Raw genomic sequence first — 18,350 nt, 5'->3', positions numbered from 1 at the left:
ATTATTTTTTTGTAACCGCTTATCCTGTTAGGGGTCGCGGGGGGGCAGGAGCCTATCCCAGCTGACATTGAGTGAGAGGCAGGGTACACCAGACGATCACAGGGCTGACACATAGAGACAGACAACCATTCACGCTCACATTCACACCTACGGACAATTTAGAGTCACCAATTAACCTGCATGTCTTTGGACTGTGGGAGGAAGCTGGAGTACCCAGAGAAAACCCACGCTGACACAGGCAGAACTTGCAAACTCTGCACAGATGGGCTCCCTCGCACCGGGTTCAAACCAGGAACCCTCTTACTGTGAGGCAACAGTGCTAACCACTGCAACCCTGTGCTGCCGTGTTGCTGTAAAGCCAGCACATATCTGGATAAGGGATATCTGGGCCAAGGCTTTCTCTTCTGCCCATCAGCTATTGGTCGGCTGACAATTTAGCCTCTAGGTAATTTCTATAAACAGATACTGTATCTGCCTATGAATGCAGATACATTTTTTAAACATATCAAAAGATGAATTGTCTTAAGACAATAGCCTATGGGTTCCAAGACTGTATTTCTGCCAGTGCGTTTCGCCTCTTTACTCTCCACACGTACTTGTGGCAAACCAAAGCCCACTCAAATGTGATTGCTTAGTAATAAATGGACTACAAATGGAAACCAGAACACTTCTGATACCAAGATCTTGTCCTGTCGTCTACAGTTTCTGAACTTCTATGCAGATATCTGTTCATAGAGATTACGGACAGATGAAAACTCCTGCCCCATCTTCTTGTTAAACTCTGTTCCACTAGCATCTGTACATGAATGGGTTTAGCCTTTCTGTAGAAGTAAATCCAATTATCTGATCTATCTTTTTTCTGTCTACATCTGTACTGCATTATAAACTTTACAAACTTTGTGATTTTAACCACAATAAAAAACAAAATTTGAGAAAGATGTGTATATTTTTTGGCAGTTTATCAGCATCTCATAAGGCTTTCAAGGCACAGACTGATACAGACAGGGTTTTGCAAATGTTTTATGAGGTAAGAAGTCAGATTTGTTTTGGTGACACAAAACTGTGTCTGTTGGTAATAAAAAATCCACACTGCAGAGTGCCTTTGAGGGTGGGTCAAAAGAACAACAACAACTCATACTGCAAAACATCACATTCAGTTTTGCTCAAAGTAAATAAAACTCAAAGTCTAATCGAAAGCTACTATTTACTGTTCTCTTATTTTGTGCTCTCAGTAATTATGGAATAAAATCCTGACATTCAAAACAGTTATTATGTGTACAATGTAATAGCAGATCTACCTGATAAGCTGAGCGTTGTCATGAGGCTTCTGAGGCAGCAGCTTCACCTTCCTCCAGTCTAGGAACTCATGCAAGGTGGTGAAGGGGTCCTGGGTGATGGGGCACTTGTCTACATCACTCCACACCTCCAGGCCCACCAGGGCCACACGGATATTCAGAGCCCTGTAGAACTGAAGATTGAGGAAAGATCGGGACAGAGATGTGTTTTCGGGTCAAGGGCTTACGAGCCATCTCCCCTAACATTTCTTTTACTCACTTCACTTTACATTACTTATTAAAACACCAGCGCTATACAATTGTCACTTAAAAATGACGAAGGGCTCCGAACAAATCCCTAAACATTAATCAATGTATGACTTTCCACATGAATAAATCATGTTTCGCTCCTGTTTTATTAAACCGCCACCCACGGCACGTTTTATTAAAGCGGCCTCTTCACAACACTTCTCAGCCGAGTTATGGAATTGATCATTCATTCATAATCCAATCAGCCTCTGCTCGCAGGTCAGCTAATTCTCAGCAGGCTTGATGTGACCTCTAATAAATCACACTGCCTGAACCACATCCTCTCTGTTGATTTGATTGTTACCTTGTCCACGTAATTGGCGATCTCAGCCAGCCGCTGCTTGACCTTCTCCATGTCCTTGCCTTGCTTCTGAAACTGAACAACACAAGCAGGCAGAATAAAGCAAGGAGAAAAAGAGGTGATCCGCCCTCTTGAATGTTTATCATCATCAAAGACGTTATTTGGGGATATATCAACACTGCGTCAGCTCCAGAAATGTTTTCGCAGGGTGTCATGTTAATTCCACTGGCGCTCCCGCTGCAGTTGCTATCATCAAAGAGCTCCTCAGTGGAGCTTCGGCTAAAGAGATAACCTCAACCACCTTGTCTTATATATCCAGCATTTATTCACTCTAACGCATGTGACATTGACCTGTGTGTCTCATGTCAGCAATACACACTTTCTTCTCTTTGCCCTCTTTAAGATCTTAAGTCTGAGATTTGCGAGCGCACATAATGGAGCAGCCTAATTTGTGAGTCAAGTGGTATTGCAGCTGTGGCCAGACAGTGAAACAGATGAGCAAGTCACATCAGAGGCGACAACGAGGGAGTGTTGGAGCCATCTTATCTGTGTCTCAAGAGGATGGAGGGGCAGCTCGGCATGCGACCTCTGAGCCTCTTTCCTGTGGGATTCAGCAGCAAAAGGTGAATAGGTCGAGACGGTGCGACATCTGCTTACCTCTCTGTTGTCAGCCACGATGATCAGCTCCACGTACTTGGTCGTAGACTGAGCGTGGCGCTTATGCTGCGAGGGGTGAGTGAAAGGGAATAGGTGGTGACGAGGGGAGAGAGAGCGGTAAATGGGAGAGGGAACAGAGGGTGGTGATGACAAAGTGATAGAGATGATGAGATATAAGAGAGAAGAGGTAGGGAGAGAAGAAGAAAAAGGAGAAGGACATTAGGAGGACACACTTAACCGCAGCTTTCTGGAGAGGGCAGCCTAAATTTAGCAGGTGGCCACTCAATATGGCTTTTCACCTGAACTACTCTCTAAAAGGGTGCAGGAAGGAGAATCAGCACAAAGCAATCAGCTACACTTCGCGTTTGACCTGATAAGAGCTGCTAAGGTCACACGTATACCGACCACACTCCTACAGGAACCGGCTTATTAACTAATAAATCACTATTTTTGGACAATGCTGCCTGCGCCGTTGGTGGTGCACTGTATAAAACACTACTACCCCTGCTTTTCTTTCCAAAATTCAAAGAGCATGAGAAACGCTTAGCATTGATTTATGTGACAACTTCACAGTGACTCTACCAGCACACACAGACAGTGGAGTATGGGCCAGTGAGCATATGTCCAAGTAGAAGCAAGCAGGAGCACACTCAAAGTTATTTTCATATCTGATTTGTTTTATATTTATCTCTTTTGGTGCGGTCAAAGATTGTCACGGACTTAGAAACCTAGAAAATGTGTATCACATGTCAAATACAATAATATTAATAATGCTAGGAGGCTGTACTTTGAGCTAAACACTCTCCCCGTGTCAGTGTGGGTTTTCTCTGGGTACTCTGGCTTCCTCCCACAATCCAAAGACATGCAGGTTAGTTGGTGGCCTGTAGGTCTGAATGGCTGTCTGTCTGTATGTGTTCAAAATGATTGAAAAAGTAAATAAATACTGAAAAAACTATTCAAAAATTAGGAACAAATGAGAAATGTATAGGGGAAAAAGTAGAAGAGATAGTATGGAGATGACACTGTTTTGGGGCTCTTCCAAACCTACACAAATACAACCCCTGGCCACAGAGCAGATGCTGCTCTCGTGCTGTGTGTGGGCAGCAACTCACTTTCACCGCACAATGAGCTTGGGTCTGTCTCACCTGCACAAGCTTAGTCTTTCCACTAACACACACATACACACAAAGATCCTATACTATCCTGCTGGCGAAGTGTTCTGCCTCCACACTATGGCCCACTTTCAACCTGAGCCTCTTTATCCGTGCTGGCCTGGCTGCCTGGATCCTCTCTGCTCTTATCTGCCTCCTCCATAGATAAGCCAGGATGGGCAAGGGTGCTCTAAATGCACCCTATGGTGATTACAAGTCTCTGTGAGGCCACTGGAGAGGAGACACACACATGAACACTGTAGTCAATCTACTCAGTGATGAGCAGCCCTGTTCTTGAATATAATCTGATGAATAACAGGTATAGATACCTGCTTTTTTTTCTCTTTTGGTCATGAAACTGCCACAGGAAAATGGAAAACATTGGTATCCGTATTCCAATTCAGTAGATGTGCATAAAAGAAATCGACTATTAACACATCTTCAAATACTTTTCAACAGCCTGCTAAACATTTGAAAGCTTCACCTTCATATAAATGGCATAAAAGAACAAAACATTCTCCCACTTCGTCCCTCAGTTCTTGTTTTACGCACCACTTCTGCTGCGATATTAGAGAATTAAGGTGAAGAGAGAGGCCAGTCTTCTTTTAAAATTTATATGGCGAAGAGAATTTAAGAACAAAGGCCAGCTTACCAGCCTGAGAGCTTTCAAGCACAGTCTTCATTAAGCAAATGGAGCTGGCTCAGGTGGGGATGAAGATCAAAACTGTATAATTGAGCTTGGTGATTAGATTCTCTTCACCATCCACAGCTTGGGCTGGAATCCATTTGTTCTTTAAATCCATATGTATTACAGTACACTACAGAAATGAGTCTGTTTCAGCCATGGAAGACAAGACACTTTGAAAATGCCATCACATGCTGTGTTCAGGTTTGAAATCTTGGACAGTAACACCGATTTGCAGGAACTCGTGTTGTTGACGTGCAGTTCCTGTCAGCTAGCCATCATATCTCTCTCCCCTTCTCCACCCCATCTGACTCTCATCATCCAGGGGCACTCTGCCAACACGCCTCTTTATCTTTAGACCCTCAAGCAGGGCACATCGTAGCTTATCAAAGCAGCAGCAGTACACCTCGGCGCCCTCGTGTAACAGGCTGAGGTGAGCTTGATTGTATGCCACCCAGTGCAGCAAACTAAACTTTATATTCTCACTTTTCCGTGTACATCTCAAGAAGACCTCCCCTGTGGTTGCAAATGACATTTTTTGGAATTATCTTTTCCTATATTATCTGTTTTCATGTTTTTAATCACCTGTGGGATTACTGCGTTTGACCACCTCCCTTATAAACCTCATCTGTTTTCACTTAGAGATGTTTTCCCTTCTAACTCTGGCATCTCCTGCTGTAATATAGGAGCGGTCGGGACGTAGTACGTGAAATGAAATAGGACATTGTGATCAGATAAAACATATTAAAGCACAGTGCAAAAATCTCTCATGAAAAAAAGACTTCAACCATATTTTTCACACCGGTATAAATTATCAATATGAGCCCTCTGTTGTTATCTTATTCTCCCCTTGTGAAACTTCTGCACTGTGCTGCTGTCAGGATTTCTTCACTGGCGCTAAATCTCTGCCGCCCTCTTAACACTGAAGACAATGCTTGCCATTGGAGCCAGTACTATAATCATCAACAGGAATCAAAAACTTGAGTAAAACACCAGAAAAACAGCATAAATAAAAACTAACAATGTGAAAGGGCACAGCACAGCCATATGTTTGGCCTGCTTCCCGAAAACACACTTAATCTCAATATAACCTTAATGAAATGATTAAAGGGTTTGTGTTTTTTTGAGGTTTTTACATCATTCTTCAGCTTCCCAATGGTGTTCAAATTTTGGTCGAAGTGCACATGTTTCTGTGTCATTTTCCGGGCCCTTCTACAAATGTTTTCCCACGCGACGTGTTTCTGCATGATGATGTTGCTGCATGCAAACCCACCCAATGTGCCTCTCTGTAACTGAGCCAAGACTTCTTTAACAACTGTGATCCTCTAAATCAGCTATATTCCTCTAACTCTCAAACCAGGGAGCTAAGCAATGTAATGAAGCTTAGCAGGAACTCAGTCAGGAAGACTTTCTTTCTTTATGTTTCTTCCAATCGGCTGATTTAAGGCGTTCACTCTTGTTCTAGTTAAACAAATCGTGCCATTATCTCCCTCGGCCAATCACGTTTTGTACACATGTAAATATTCTTTAACTCTGAATGAGTCTCTTCTGATTGAACTGATGTGGACGCCACATTATTTCAGATTTCACAAAAACACAAACAATCTTACCAATCAATGCAGCAATTGGGTTCTTCCCCGAGGTTAAATTACTGTTTTGTCAGAGGAGTCTAGTGGCTTTGAAGAGAGCAATATAACAGCATCAGTTCCCGTTGAAAAGGGCTGTGTAATGGCAAGGTAAAGCAGTGAAAACGTTACACTTACTATGGATAAGTACCTCATACAACCCCACTTCATAAAATCCAAATTAACCCTTTTCGTTAATATTTTTATAAGCACTCGCTGCTCTAACCTACATCACTGCTTTCTGCTAACGGCTGAGTGGGTGAAAAACCTGGGAACAGATGGACCAGACATCTCAAAACTTGCTACAATACAAATTAGTTTTAAGAAAATGGAAAACATCCCCATGTTTATGCTGCATCACAATTATGGTATGTGTGCTTACCCTTCTTGTGGGTCCTTGAACATCTGTTTCATCTTTAACAGCACCTATCTCTGTGTCTCTTTGTATTGACCTGATAAATCAGCCATGTTCGTCCACTCCTGCCATCCTTCACCAGTCAGATAGAGATCACTGGAGTCTGTGTTTTCCACTTATCAGCGCTTATCATCTTTAAAGCCCTGTTCACTCTGAAGATAGAGACTCCTTGTGACCATGGCCCTTATGATTTATCCTGCTGCTCAGTGGGGTAGTAAGGATGCTGAGTGTAGGGTGGGGAATAGGGTTGAGGTTTCTAAAAAGCAATCTGTTTAATTCTGGATGGACGGATCCTGCTGAAGGCATGATGTACAAGCCTGCACTCTGATCTTGCTTTCAGAGCAAATGAACAGCCAATGTACTTTCCACAGGCGTTTATCAACCCCGGCTCTTCATACACTCCAGATCACTAATGGACACCGTCAGATCAGATGGAAGGACTGAGTGAATAATTCAACAAGTAGTAGCTTCTGAAATATATAACAGGCCACTTACCAATATCTACATTGCAAATGATCTTTTCAAAGAGGGTTTAAGGTGAGCAATCTTTTATATTCTGCGCAGTCAGAATCCAAAGACAGGTTACAACAAGAAGCATCGTTTTTCCTGCCGGCTGACTAATACCATATTTTCTGTCTGTGCAGCCTTTCAAGGCAGTGTGATTAAAACACCAACTCAAACATTTAAATGGCAAACACAAAGAAAAGCAGACTCAAAAGGCTCAATTTGTTTTAAATGCGGGAAGTCTGGGGAAGCTTGAGGTGCTCTGGAGTCTAAAAAACTGGTTCTTCAGCACTCACATGCTGAGCAAGGCGAGGTGCTTTAATGTTCCCCTTGTACTGATCATCACCTATATGGCAGTATGTGGCCACACAATGACAAAAAAGTTGTTTTGTGGGTATTCCTAATGGTATTTTAGAGTTTGTCATTTCCTGAAAAGCGATTTAAAAAATGTAGATTTTGAATTATGCGTCCAGTTAAATGCTTTCTGCTTTGGATCTCAGCTCAAACATGTATTGCCTCACTCCAAAAAATACTTGACTGCAGCTGTGTTCTTCCTTCATTTCACCTTGATCTGATTTGTCGGTAAAATCCACAGGCATAGGCGATGATGGCGACGAGAAGAGCCCAACAACAGAGCAGGCTGTCCTCAGGGCATTTCTCCATGCTGAGCTAGCAGCTACAGTCAATCAGAAATTTGGCTGGGGGGGGCAATCAATATCCATGACAAGTACCTCCATAGTTTCCTGTTTTTACAGGAATACATAAATATATGGAATCAAATAGCACTCTCTGCCAGCTGTTTCATGGGATCGTTAAAAGCACTGACCTCGAAGAGGCTTTAAAATGCAGTATATGCAAGTACAAGCACATACATACAAGACATGCATCCATTTTTGTTGTCTTATTCTTCGCAGCAAACCAGCTAGAGGTGCATAAACCAATAACTGGACTGGAGTGTTGAACAAAAGATCGTATTCTGTAACTGAAGCATACACAGTCAGCGCATTTGCTATGCGCACAGTCCACATGGTTGCAAATGCTGGCCTGTGCAGGGATCAACATAAGGGTCTGAATGGTTCCTCATGGACATGGACAGATGGTGGCATTACGAAATACATCACAAGAACCAAAGCGGACCCTCGCAGACACGCAAATGTGCAGAGTGAGGTGCCGACCATGAGCTGCAACTTTCCTAGTTCAAGTCCACCCCACAAACTTTGTTGCATGTCATTCCCCATCTCTCCCACCACTCGTTTTCTACCATCTCTCTACTCTCAACTTAGTAATGAAAGCATAAACACCCCAAAAAATTAGCACAGCGTTAGTTCAGGCAGGACACGATGTCAAGCACACATTCCAGCTACATCAGCTGATCTCACACAGCCAATCAACTGACTGATCACATAATTCCTTTCTATGCAACCAATTGGAGAATCTCATTCAGGACACCCTATTTAAACTGCTCTGGCCTGTCTACTGTTGCTGCTTCCTCTGCAAGCCGCTTTGCAACCCGCCTCCACCCCAGCTCCTCCTTTTCATGTTGTGTCTGACTTATTGATGTCATTTCTGTTTGTCATTGATGATGCTCTGTACTGTTCCCTGGGGGTCTTTGCTCTGCTCTCCCTGCCTTAGGCTTTCCATGTAGGCGCATGGAAGGGCAGGGCAGTTTGCTCTCTCTGCCTTAAGGCTTTCCTCGTATGCACGTGGAAGGGCAGAGAGGTGTGCTCTCTCTGCCTTAAGACTTTTCACGTAGCGTAGGCCCGAGGAAAGGCAGACAGGCCCTAGAACAGAGCCATACCGCCAAATATAATACTGCAAATGGAAATAAAGTTTTCTTTGACTAAAGTGGTCCTGACTGAAATATTTTAAAAAAGAAAGACAGAAAAGGAGTAAGAAATCTTTAAGACAGATACTTTCTTTCAGATCTCCCAGACAGTTTACTTGTAGCTGGAGATAAAATGCAGACAGTTAAATGAGCCTTACCCTTGTGCTGAAAGCCCTGAATGGACTGTCGTCTGCATGTTCAATGGGATAGGATATGTTGAAATCATGGCCACAGGTGCCAGGAGCAAAATTGAGGTGTTCAGCTGTGTAGATCCAGTGAGTCCCATCGGAGTGATCAGCAGATGGTTCCAGTACATAGGATTTGCCTTCAAGAGTTATGAAGCCCCTGTGGGGAGAATATTTCTCAGAGGTTAGACAAGGTGCCTCGTCATATTCTATTCATTTTTCCAGAATTCAAATACTGGAACTGCACTGAAACACATCAGATATGCATAAAGAAACGAGAATGTTAATATTGATTTGGCTCAAATAAAAAAGATCCTGACTTTTGTGTGACTTTCTAAGATTACCAGAAAAGATGATACACTGTTGTGATGAGTGCACCGAGGAGAAGTATCTCTAAGTTTTTCCATTGTTCCCTCTTTCCTAACTTTTCTCATGTTTGAACAGTGGCCTCTGTGATTTAAAGTGACATCTTCATGCAGCGAGTCTGGATAAACTGAGAGATTCTCACAAACCTTGCACAATATTCACAACCACATGAACTCATACTCAACCCCCCCGAGCACAAAACCTAAGCACTGCCAACCCAAACCAAGAACCATTTGTCTTAGGTGAGCCAGGCAATGTTTAGCTCTCTGTTGAAAAAGTTCTGTGCATCTGTCATTGTGCAGAGAGGTTGCAGAAAAACTGAAATGAATAAATAAATAAATAAATAAATAAGAATTACAACTAAGGGCAACAGTAGGGACTTCACAATCAGGCCAATCACTCTGCAGAGGGCGTAAACGTTTGGCTGGTTTGTAAAAACATTCCTGATGGTGTCCAATGATATTACTGCAATCATTCCCGTTTGACATCTGCAAACAGTGTTTCCAACACTGAAATTCCTCACTTGTCTAAAACCCTACAATACGTCAAGTTTACTGCTTTTCAACAGTATATACAGGATGTCATCTCAATGTATTAATGTAGCAAAATTCACTACGTGCCTTTCCTCGGAGTAGTACACTTGAAACTCATGACTTGGCTTCAAGTCAGACTGAAAGGATAACTCCTCTTTATTACATCCTGGGTCTGATCTTCATAATTTTAATGACCACTTTAATGGTTTTGATGACATTGTGCTCACCAAAATAATCAATCAGGTTGTAAACAAGCCAACAGCTTAGCCACATTACCTACACCATTTTATTCGGTGGTAAGCCGATAGTGAACACCCAAGATGTCAGTAATAATCACATCTTATCAGTGTTGGAGAAGTCGACATTTGTCTTGGTCTCGGGACAAGTCTTAAGACTACTTTTTGAAGGTTTCAGACACTTCTCGGACTCAACCACACTTTTACTCAGTCTTGTCTCGGTCTCAGACAAAGAGGACTCAAGATCTTATTTCAAGAGCAGTCAAGGCCACAAATACACAGATATCACTATACTGCCTGTCCAAAAAAGGAGTATTGAGTAGAGACCTTTTTTTTTTAACCGAAATTAGCGAGTGTATGCAGGTTTTTAAACGCGGGAACACCTGCTTAAAATTGCCGATAGACTTCATTCCATTGCTAGAGGACTAGAGCCATGTGCACAGTTCTGCAGTAGACAAGTATGCCATTTTGTGTGTCACATTCAATGTCACATCCCGGCTGAAAAACAGCTAAGTAAACAGTAAAGCAGCATGGTGGTAACAATGTCACGGCAGTTACTTCTTCTATATATCTTTTCATTTAGTCCCTCTCTTTCAAACTTGGTGCCGTCTAAATTTGAGCTGATATTCGAGTGCTGCTTGGGTGGAGACAGACAGTATTGATCCTGGGTTTTAGTTTATGTTTTGTTATCTTGTGGATTTTGTTTTGGGGTTTCTTGTGTGTGTTTCTTGTTTCATGTTATTAATTTGTGTTTAATCTGTTTCCTGTTTTATTTTGTAGATTCTCTTCTCATGTGTCATGTCTGGTTTTACTTCCTGTCTCGTTATCCTTCCCTGTTCCCCGAGTCTTCCCTTCACACCTGTTCTATATTAGTCTTGTTTGCTCCACCCTAGTGTTCCCCTCCACACCTTTGTTGTAGGTCAGTCACCATTTTCCTCCTTTTGCCCGTGTCCTCCTCCTCCAGTTGTGTCTTGTTCTTGTGATTAGTTTTCTGTGTGTATATACCTGTGTGTTTCACTTTGTTCCTTGTCAGTTTGTCTGTGTTCATCCCCTGTGTTCTTGGTGTCGTTCCCTGCTCTGTTTCCTTTCCTTTGTTTGGATTTCTTCTCTGAGTTCATTGTATTATCCCGGTTGGTTTTAGTTAGGCTTCTTTCTTTTGAACTTTTAGTTACCTGCCTGTTCTTGGATGTTCTCATGAGCTGCATTAAAGCTCACTTTTTATTAAAAGTTCAACCTGCCTGTTGAAGACGGAGTGTTGTATTTCCATCACTGCCGATGGAGGCCGATTGGCCCCAGAGCCGATAAAAACATTTTCCATTAAATACAAAAGCAAGAAGTTAGTGAGTGTTGGTGTTTTTTTGTGCAGTGGGAAAGGACCTTTAGTGTTTGCATTAAGTTGCTCATTAAAAACAAAGGAATGATTATTCTATCAAGACATTTCTCGTAGTATACTTCTACATACACACATACATTATAAATGGCATTTAAAAAGGTGACTGAAGAGGAATCTTTTTTTTCCTGTGGGCGTTTTCAGAGGAATGTGGATCTTTTCAATCAATTTCAGAAGTGCCTATGATACATATTCTACATTATATAGTAAGTGTGCCGTGCAGTGTGAGACTTGCTCTCGTCTTGGTCCCAATATATTGTGGTCTTGGTCATACCTTGGTCTCCCTTTAGGTGTTCTTGCGTACAACACTACTTCTTATACAGGAAAAACTCTGTACATGGTGCAGCTATGGCAAGTATTTGCTTTGTAAAGTGAAAAAAAGTGTCTGACACACTTACTTAATACCAGCACAGGTACTGAGGCTGACATCCGAGTTGACATGGCCCTCCACCTCACCGTGGTAGTAGCAGTTTGCCTGAGGGAACACGGACAAAAAGACATCAGTATTTGAAATTCAAGACGGGAGGAATGGGACCGGTGTGACACTAAACATGTCTTTAGGTTTAAGCACAGTTCAGCAACAGCCGTCCCAGCGGATCACTGTGAAATATGAGCAAATTAACTCTGGGGAAATAGCCTTTTGCAGAGTTAGCAGCAGCCATTCACACTCATCACCACAGGCTGATGATGGCTGAAATCTGTGCGGAGTTTCCCATTTCCCAGCACAATCTTTGCGTGCTGCTGCGTTCCCAGGTACCCGCTTTCACGGACCACCTGTCAAGCTGCAGCAGGGAGTAAAGAAAGTGAATTAAGCCTATGTTTATTGAACCAGGCCTGGCAGGGAGAGGGCGTGGAGGAAGCGTCTGGTTTAGAGTGAAAACAGCCCCTCTGCTACAGTTAGACGGCCTTGCTCAGGTGAGGTCTGACCAACGGCTCCTTCTGCCACCCTGCTCTGGAAAACAAGGAAATGTGAGTTTTCCCCCTCTTTGCCTGCCTCTAAATATAGAGTACAGGCAGTAAATTTCAATGTCCAACCTCCGTCTAGGTGGCTAAACTTGAGAGGCTGCTGATTTTGCATTTTCAATATGTGAATGAGTTTCTGGTTATAAAGGGGATCCTTGCTTAATCTTGCATCACAGAACTTCTTCACAGTGACTCTGTAATAAAACCAAGTTAATGTCAATAATGTTTTCCCATCATTTTCTCAAATCTGGATCCAATTGTTGAATCCCTTAAGGGATAGTTCCCCCAAAAATTTAAAAACACAAATCTTTTCCTCTTTTCTGTAGTGCTCTTTATCAGACTATATTGTTTGTGAGTTGCAGAGTGTTGGGGAAATCGGCCGTAGAGATGTCTGCCTTCTCTCAAATATAATGGAACTAGATGGCACTTGGCTTGTGGTGCTCAAAGCGCCAATAAAATAATTGAAAAACTCAACAGCAATGTATTCCAGGAATAGGAATCATGACCTGGTTACTCAAGATAATCCACAGACCTTGTTGTGAGCAGTTTTATGTAGGAACTATTTTCTTTCTACTGAACTACACCTGCCAACCTTATCACCACGCAGAAGGAAGTGTGCATCTACTCACAGAGGAGAGGCTGTGCTCATGAGAGTGCGAGATGTAAACATTTATGGCACCCTTATCAGCTGAGCTGTAACGTTAGCTAGCTCAAAGAAACTCTTGAAATCTTCTTTCCTTCAGGGTTTGATTGTGAAAGACCACCCCAGTGACACAGTTGGTGGGTGTAGTTTGGTAGACAAAATGAAAATAGTTCCTGCATTAAACTGCTCACAACAAGGTCTGTGGATTATCTTGAGTAACTGGGTCATGATTTTTGGAAAGAGACATTGAAGCTGAGTTTTTCAGCTGTATTTTTTTTAGCTATAGTCTTTGCGGTGTATTCAGGCGCAACTTTTTGGCTGACACACAGGCAATGTGAGGTGACACAACAGTCGGCCTTTGTTGGTACTAGCTCTTGGATGGCGGCTTGGTGTGTCTGGGCCTTGAGAAATCCCTCATCAAATTATCCACCCGGTACTGAAAATCATACTGTCATACTGTCATACATACCCTGGTATACTGATACCGTGATACTGCCCAAAAGCCTAATATGATTAATGTAATATTCAAAGCTGCACCAATTAATATGTTCAGAAACAACAGATTGAATGTAATGTGATAGGGGCCGCTTATAATAATGGCCCATGAGAAAATATGTGTGTTTTAGTCTCGTTCAGGTTGAATTTGTTTTGGTTTTATGTCTCACAACTTTGCTTTTTTGGTTCAGGGTAACCGCTCTCATGATTTCCAGCCATTACAGCTGCAAAAAAACAGCTGTTTTCAACCAAAAAGTTGGTGACTCACTGGTGAGCATAGATGAGCATTTAGCAACAAACCAAAACAGCTAAAAGAAGAGTGATTAATGGACTTATATTCATTGGATTGCAAGAAACATGACTCCAAAGGAATGCTTATGCTGCTCCATGTTTGCTGGATGTGTATTAGGCAGCTGTTTGCAAATGCAATTGCCATAAACGACTTTGTACGGTGATAATATGTTGATTTCACACTCTTCGGGGGCCAAAAATATCAATTGAGAATGAAGAAAGAACAAAAATCTAATATTTAAATAACTAAAATGTGAATTTTCTAAGTCATATAACATCTTTATTCAGCTAAATAGACATCTGAACATTTTGTTTTGTGCTTTTGTGTGCAACTTGGACCCTCATCCAAAGTGGCAACCCTGTCTCCAAAAACGTAGATACTACTAACAAAAGAAAATTGGACTGGAAATAAATGTTACCAATAAACACAATCCATGCGGCACTTGCATTTCATCCAAATCATATTTGCCAAAACACTTCAGTAGAATATAAACATAATTCTCTGGAGACAGGGTTGAAAAATGGATTTGACTATCAGAGCCCAAACCTATGCGGCCTAAAAAACAATTTCTTATTCAGAGGACATTCAAGACGTCGACCCAAAGCCTTGAAAGCCTTCGTCTATTTGGCCACTTTCCATATCTGTACCTAGAGGTGTACTGAGAGAGAACTATCCATTATAGCAAGGTAAAAAGGTGCAAAGAAAGGACAGCCCATTACATGAAATATGAAATTTTAGTGTAGCGAGGAGGAGCAGGGCTGGATTTAGTGTGCCGAGTTAATGCTACCACCTCATGTTTCTTTGATGAGATCATGACTATGATGCATCGACATAAAGGATATGAATAGACTTTTTGTGTCTAAGGTTTCTGCAGAGAGAAATGAGAAAGAAAAGTGCTTACACCTTCATATCTGGAATAAGAAAGATTAATAAATAATACCCAGATTATCGTGGGAGGCAACCCCGGGTGTGAACATTACATTGTTTATTATATGCATTTATTATTCTAAGTTAACTCTTTAATACCCATGCGAGGGAATCATATTCCCAGTAGATGGCTTTTGTTTCAGCACATGGCACTAATTTATCGTATTGTGGACTTTAGTGAGAAAGGGAGAGGATGTAAAACAGACAAAAGGGAACTAAGGGAGGGCTGACTCACGCTAAAGTCACTCCCGGCAGTACCTTGCCTTTGACACACAACTGAACCCTCTAGATCCCTTGCCCAGATCACTATATCAGTCTCCTCCCTGCCGGCAGGACAAATAAATTAACTACGGATCAGTCTCAAAAGATCTGGCCGTTTCCAGTAAAAAAGACCCTCCCATGAAGAGCTGACTGTGGTCATGAGAGAGGAATGAGAGGAGGGATGGAGGTTGAAAGATGTCCGTTAGTTCCCACTCACACTGAGCAGGTAGATACAGGTTACTGGCAGTGATCCTTTGGTCCATCCATTTAATTTTTAATCCACCCATCCATCAAGTGCAGGATTAATTAGTTGATTAATCAACTAGGTGCTCGACAGAAAATCAGTAGGAAGTCATTAGAGTCAAACGTGAGGCAGAAACACCACCTGGTTCAAGATAATCCAATGTGAGGACCTGCTTCTTTCCTCTGTTTTATAAAAATTAAATTTGAATATTTTGGGCTGTTTAACAAAACAAAACAAAAAAAAATATCAATATAAAGGACTAGGCCTGTCAAAATAACTACTTTTGTTGGACGATATATCGACCCAGAAGTAATTGTGATTAACCATATAATTGTCATTTTGAGACCATTTTAGGTCACTGATATAATAACAATATACTAGTATAATAATGCAAGTAGACCCTTTCAAAGAGCAATGAACTTTCAATTCTGAAGAATATTCACACATTGGAATTGGATACAAAAAGCCCAAATTTACTCTGTTTGAGACTTCATATTAAATTTGACAAACAAAACCAAGCGATGCCTCTTGTGACTGAGGGTGCTTTCACACCTGCCCTGTTTGGTTCGGTTCAATCGAACTCAAGTTCATTTGCCCCCTAAGAGCGGTTTATTTGGGCAGGTGTGAACACAACAGTCACACTCAGGTGTGCATCAAAACAACCAGACCGAGACCTTCTTGAAGAGGTGGTCTCGGTCCGTTTACAAACGAACTCTGGTGCTGTTCATTTGTGGTGAGAACGTGTTCCAACCTGGATGTGAACCAACTGCAGTCACATGACACATTGTTTGGGTTAAACATGAGCATGTTACAGTCCTGGAGGATTATTAATGTGCACCTCCTCCTGTACTGCCTTAATATGCACATTCAGCACATCCAATGCATCAAAACATTGTTTTCTAGTTGGAGCCGCGCCTCGTTTTCAAACTGTATGGTTTGACTAAAATGAACAATGACAGCAATATAGTCCACGATGAGCAGCGCTAAAATCAACCTGCGTAGTTGTCCCTCCATTGTGACATTAGAAAGTGTCACATTTATCTTGCAAGTGTACTCTTCTTCAACGTTTGGTTTACTTCCTGGAAGTGTACTCTTCTTCAGCATTTGGTTTACTTCCTGGATTTTTCCCGCAAGGAAATTCTGACCACTCCAAGAGTGCAGCTGCAGGCTACTGGTAAGCTACACTGTGTCATCTTTGAAGCATCTTATAACGGTCGGGAAAACCCTGCTGTTTATTCCTGCCTCATGGTGGCTAAAATGTTGGTGAAATTCTTATGTAAACACAACAGGCGATATCAATACAGCAAAATGATCAAGATTATGTCCATATATCGCAAGATGAACAATAACCGAATTATCAAGACAGGCCTAATGAGGGCATCGTCTTGAGCTCTGGGAAAATGTGATGCCATTTTTCATTATCCTCAAATATTCTTCAGACTTAATCTTGATAAAGAAAAAAAACAGTTGCAGCAGCCCTACACCAATTAATCCGTCCATTTAACCATCCTTTCATGCCATGTGCTTGCTATATAAGTTGTGGCCACACTGAGCTGACCGGCCACAACCCCTTCATTGTCTTCATGCTTTGGAATGGCAGCGATTGTGATGAACTGGCCGAGCCCAGCCAGTGACGGTCCAGCTCTGGTCTCACAGCAGTCTCAAGTGGAAAATATTGTTCATTTTACTGTGTGGGTTGGCCATTATTGAATTATAATAATCTCCTCTTTTGTGGATTTCAGCATAAATAGGCCAGGCGTTCTGTACACAGACCTCACAGCATGTCTATTATTATGCTTTCTGGGTATCTGAACAAAAATTAGACGTTTAATTGCTTTCCAAACTGCAGATGATCAAATCACTGGAATCAGGGGAGCAGGTGGAAGCTTTGAGGCATAAAAACTGTTCCACGTGGTGCGGCCATATCACACTCATTTATTACAGTATACTGTACATGTAGTTTCCGAACATCATGCTGTTACTAAACCTCAAAATAAAAATCCTTCCATAGAGGGATATTTATGGATCCCTGGAAGACGTTTTCAAAGAGCCATTGTTTTTGAAAGCAGAACATATGTTGCTCAGGAAAAAAAAAACAAATGAGCTGAATGAAGATGAGAAATATTCATCTAAGCACTAAAAGACATCAGAAGAAATTGTAAGAAGACCAAAACCCAACCTTTGATGTAATTAATATTAAGGCAAAAAAGGAGGATTTGTTTAAAATTCAACCCAATTGCAAGAATAAACATTGGCATTGTACATTCCTGAAAAACACTGATACATTACATATGCATGTAGCAGATATGTTGAAACTTTATGTCTCAGCAACACTCGTGGTTAATGTGTGGTTAGGCTTTGGCACAAGAACCACTCTGTTATAGTTAGAAAAAGATAATGTTTTGGCTAAAATACCCGGTTTGGGGGGGCTAAAAAGGAAACACAAAAACAGTGTCTCGATAATAAACTTCTGGTTTTCACACCATGCCGGCAGGAAACATTGTCTTGGTAAACGACCACATTTCACTGCAATATCCCTGCTGGAAATGCAGCAATGTCTCTGTAAAACCAGCTACTTCTTCTGGGACTATCATGCCTGGATATGCAGTGATGTCTCTGTAAAACCAGCTACTTCTTCTGGGACTATCATGCCTGGAAATGCAGTGATGTCTCTGTAAAACCAGCTACTTCTCCTGGGACTATCATGCCTGGAAATGCAGTGATGTCTCTGTAGAAACAGCTACTTCTTCTAGGACTATCATGCCTGGAAATGCAGTGATGTCTCTGTAGAAACAGCTACTTCTTCTAGGACTATCATGCCTGGAAATGCAGTGATGTCTCTGTAAAACCAGCTACTTCTTCTGGGACTATCATGCCTGGAAATGCAGTGATGTCTCTGTAAAACCAGCTACTTCTTCTGGGACTATCATGCCTGGATATGCAGTGATGTCTCTGTAAAACCAGCTACTTCTCCTGGGACTATCATGCCTGGAAATGCAGTGATGTCTCTGTAGAAACAGCTACTTCTTCTAGGACTATCATGCCTGGAAATGCAGTGATGTCTCTGTA

At 41.8% G+C, this 18,350-nt stretch overlaps 1 protein-coding gene across 1 annotated transcript in view; it reads right to left on the bottom strand.

Moving 5' to 3' along the window:
* Positions 1-18,350, bottom strand: part of LOC126399350 (disintegrin and metalloproteinase domain-containing protein 12-like) — a 115,801-nt gene that overhangs the window by 36,499 nt on the left and 60,952 nt on the right. The window contains exons 5-9 of the mRNA XM_050059205.1: positions 11,855-11,931; positions 8,905-9,091; positions 2,542-2,607; positions 1,888-1,959; positions 1,299-1,468 (exon numbers count right to left, since the gene is read on the bottom strand). Of these exons, the coding sequence (XP_049915162.1) occupies positions 1,299-1,468; positions 1,888-1,959; positions 2,542-2,607; positions 8,905-9,091; positions 11,855-11,931 (572 nt within the window). The remainder of the gene's footprint in view (positions 1-1,298; positions 1,469-1,887; positions 1,960-2,541; positions 2,608-8,904; positions 9,092-11,854; positions 11,932-18,350) is intronic.

This window comes from Epinephelus moara, chromosome 13 (assembly GCF_006386435.1).
Source record: "Epinephelus moara isolate mb chromosome 13, YSFRI_EMoa_1.0, whole genome shotgun sequence".
Classification (NCBI taxonomy): domain Eukaryota; kingdom Metazoa; phylum Chordata; class Actinopteri; order Perciformes; family Serranidae; genus Epinephelus; species Epinephelus moara.
The sequence above is the reverse complement of the archived record's forward strand: the minus strand, read 5'-3'. Positions and strand labels throughout refer to the sequence as shown.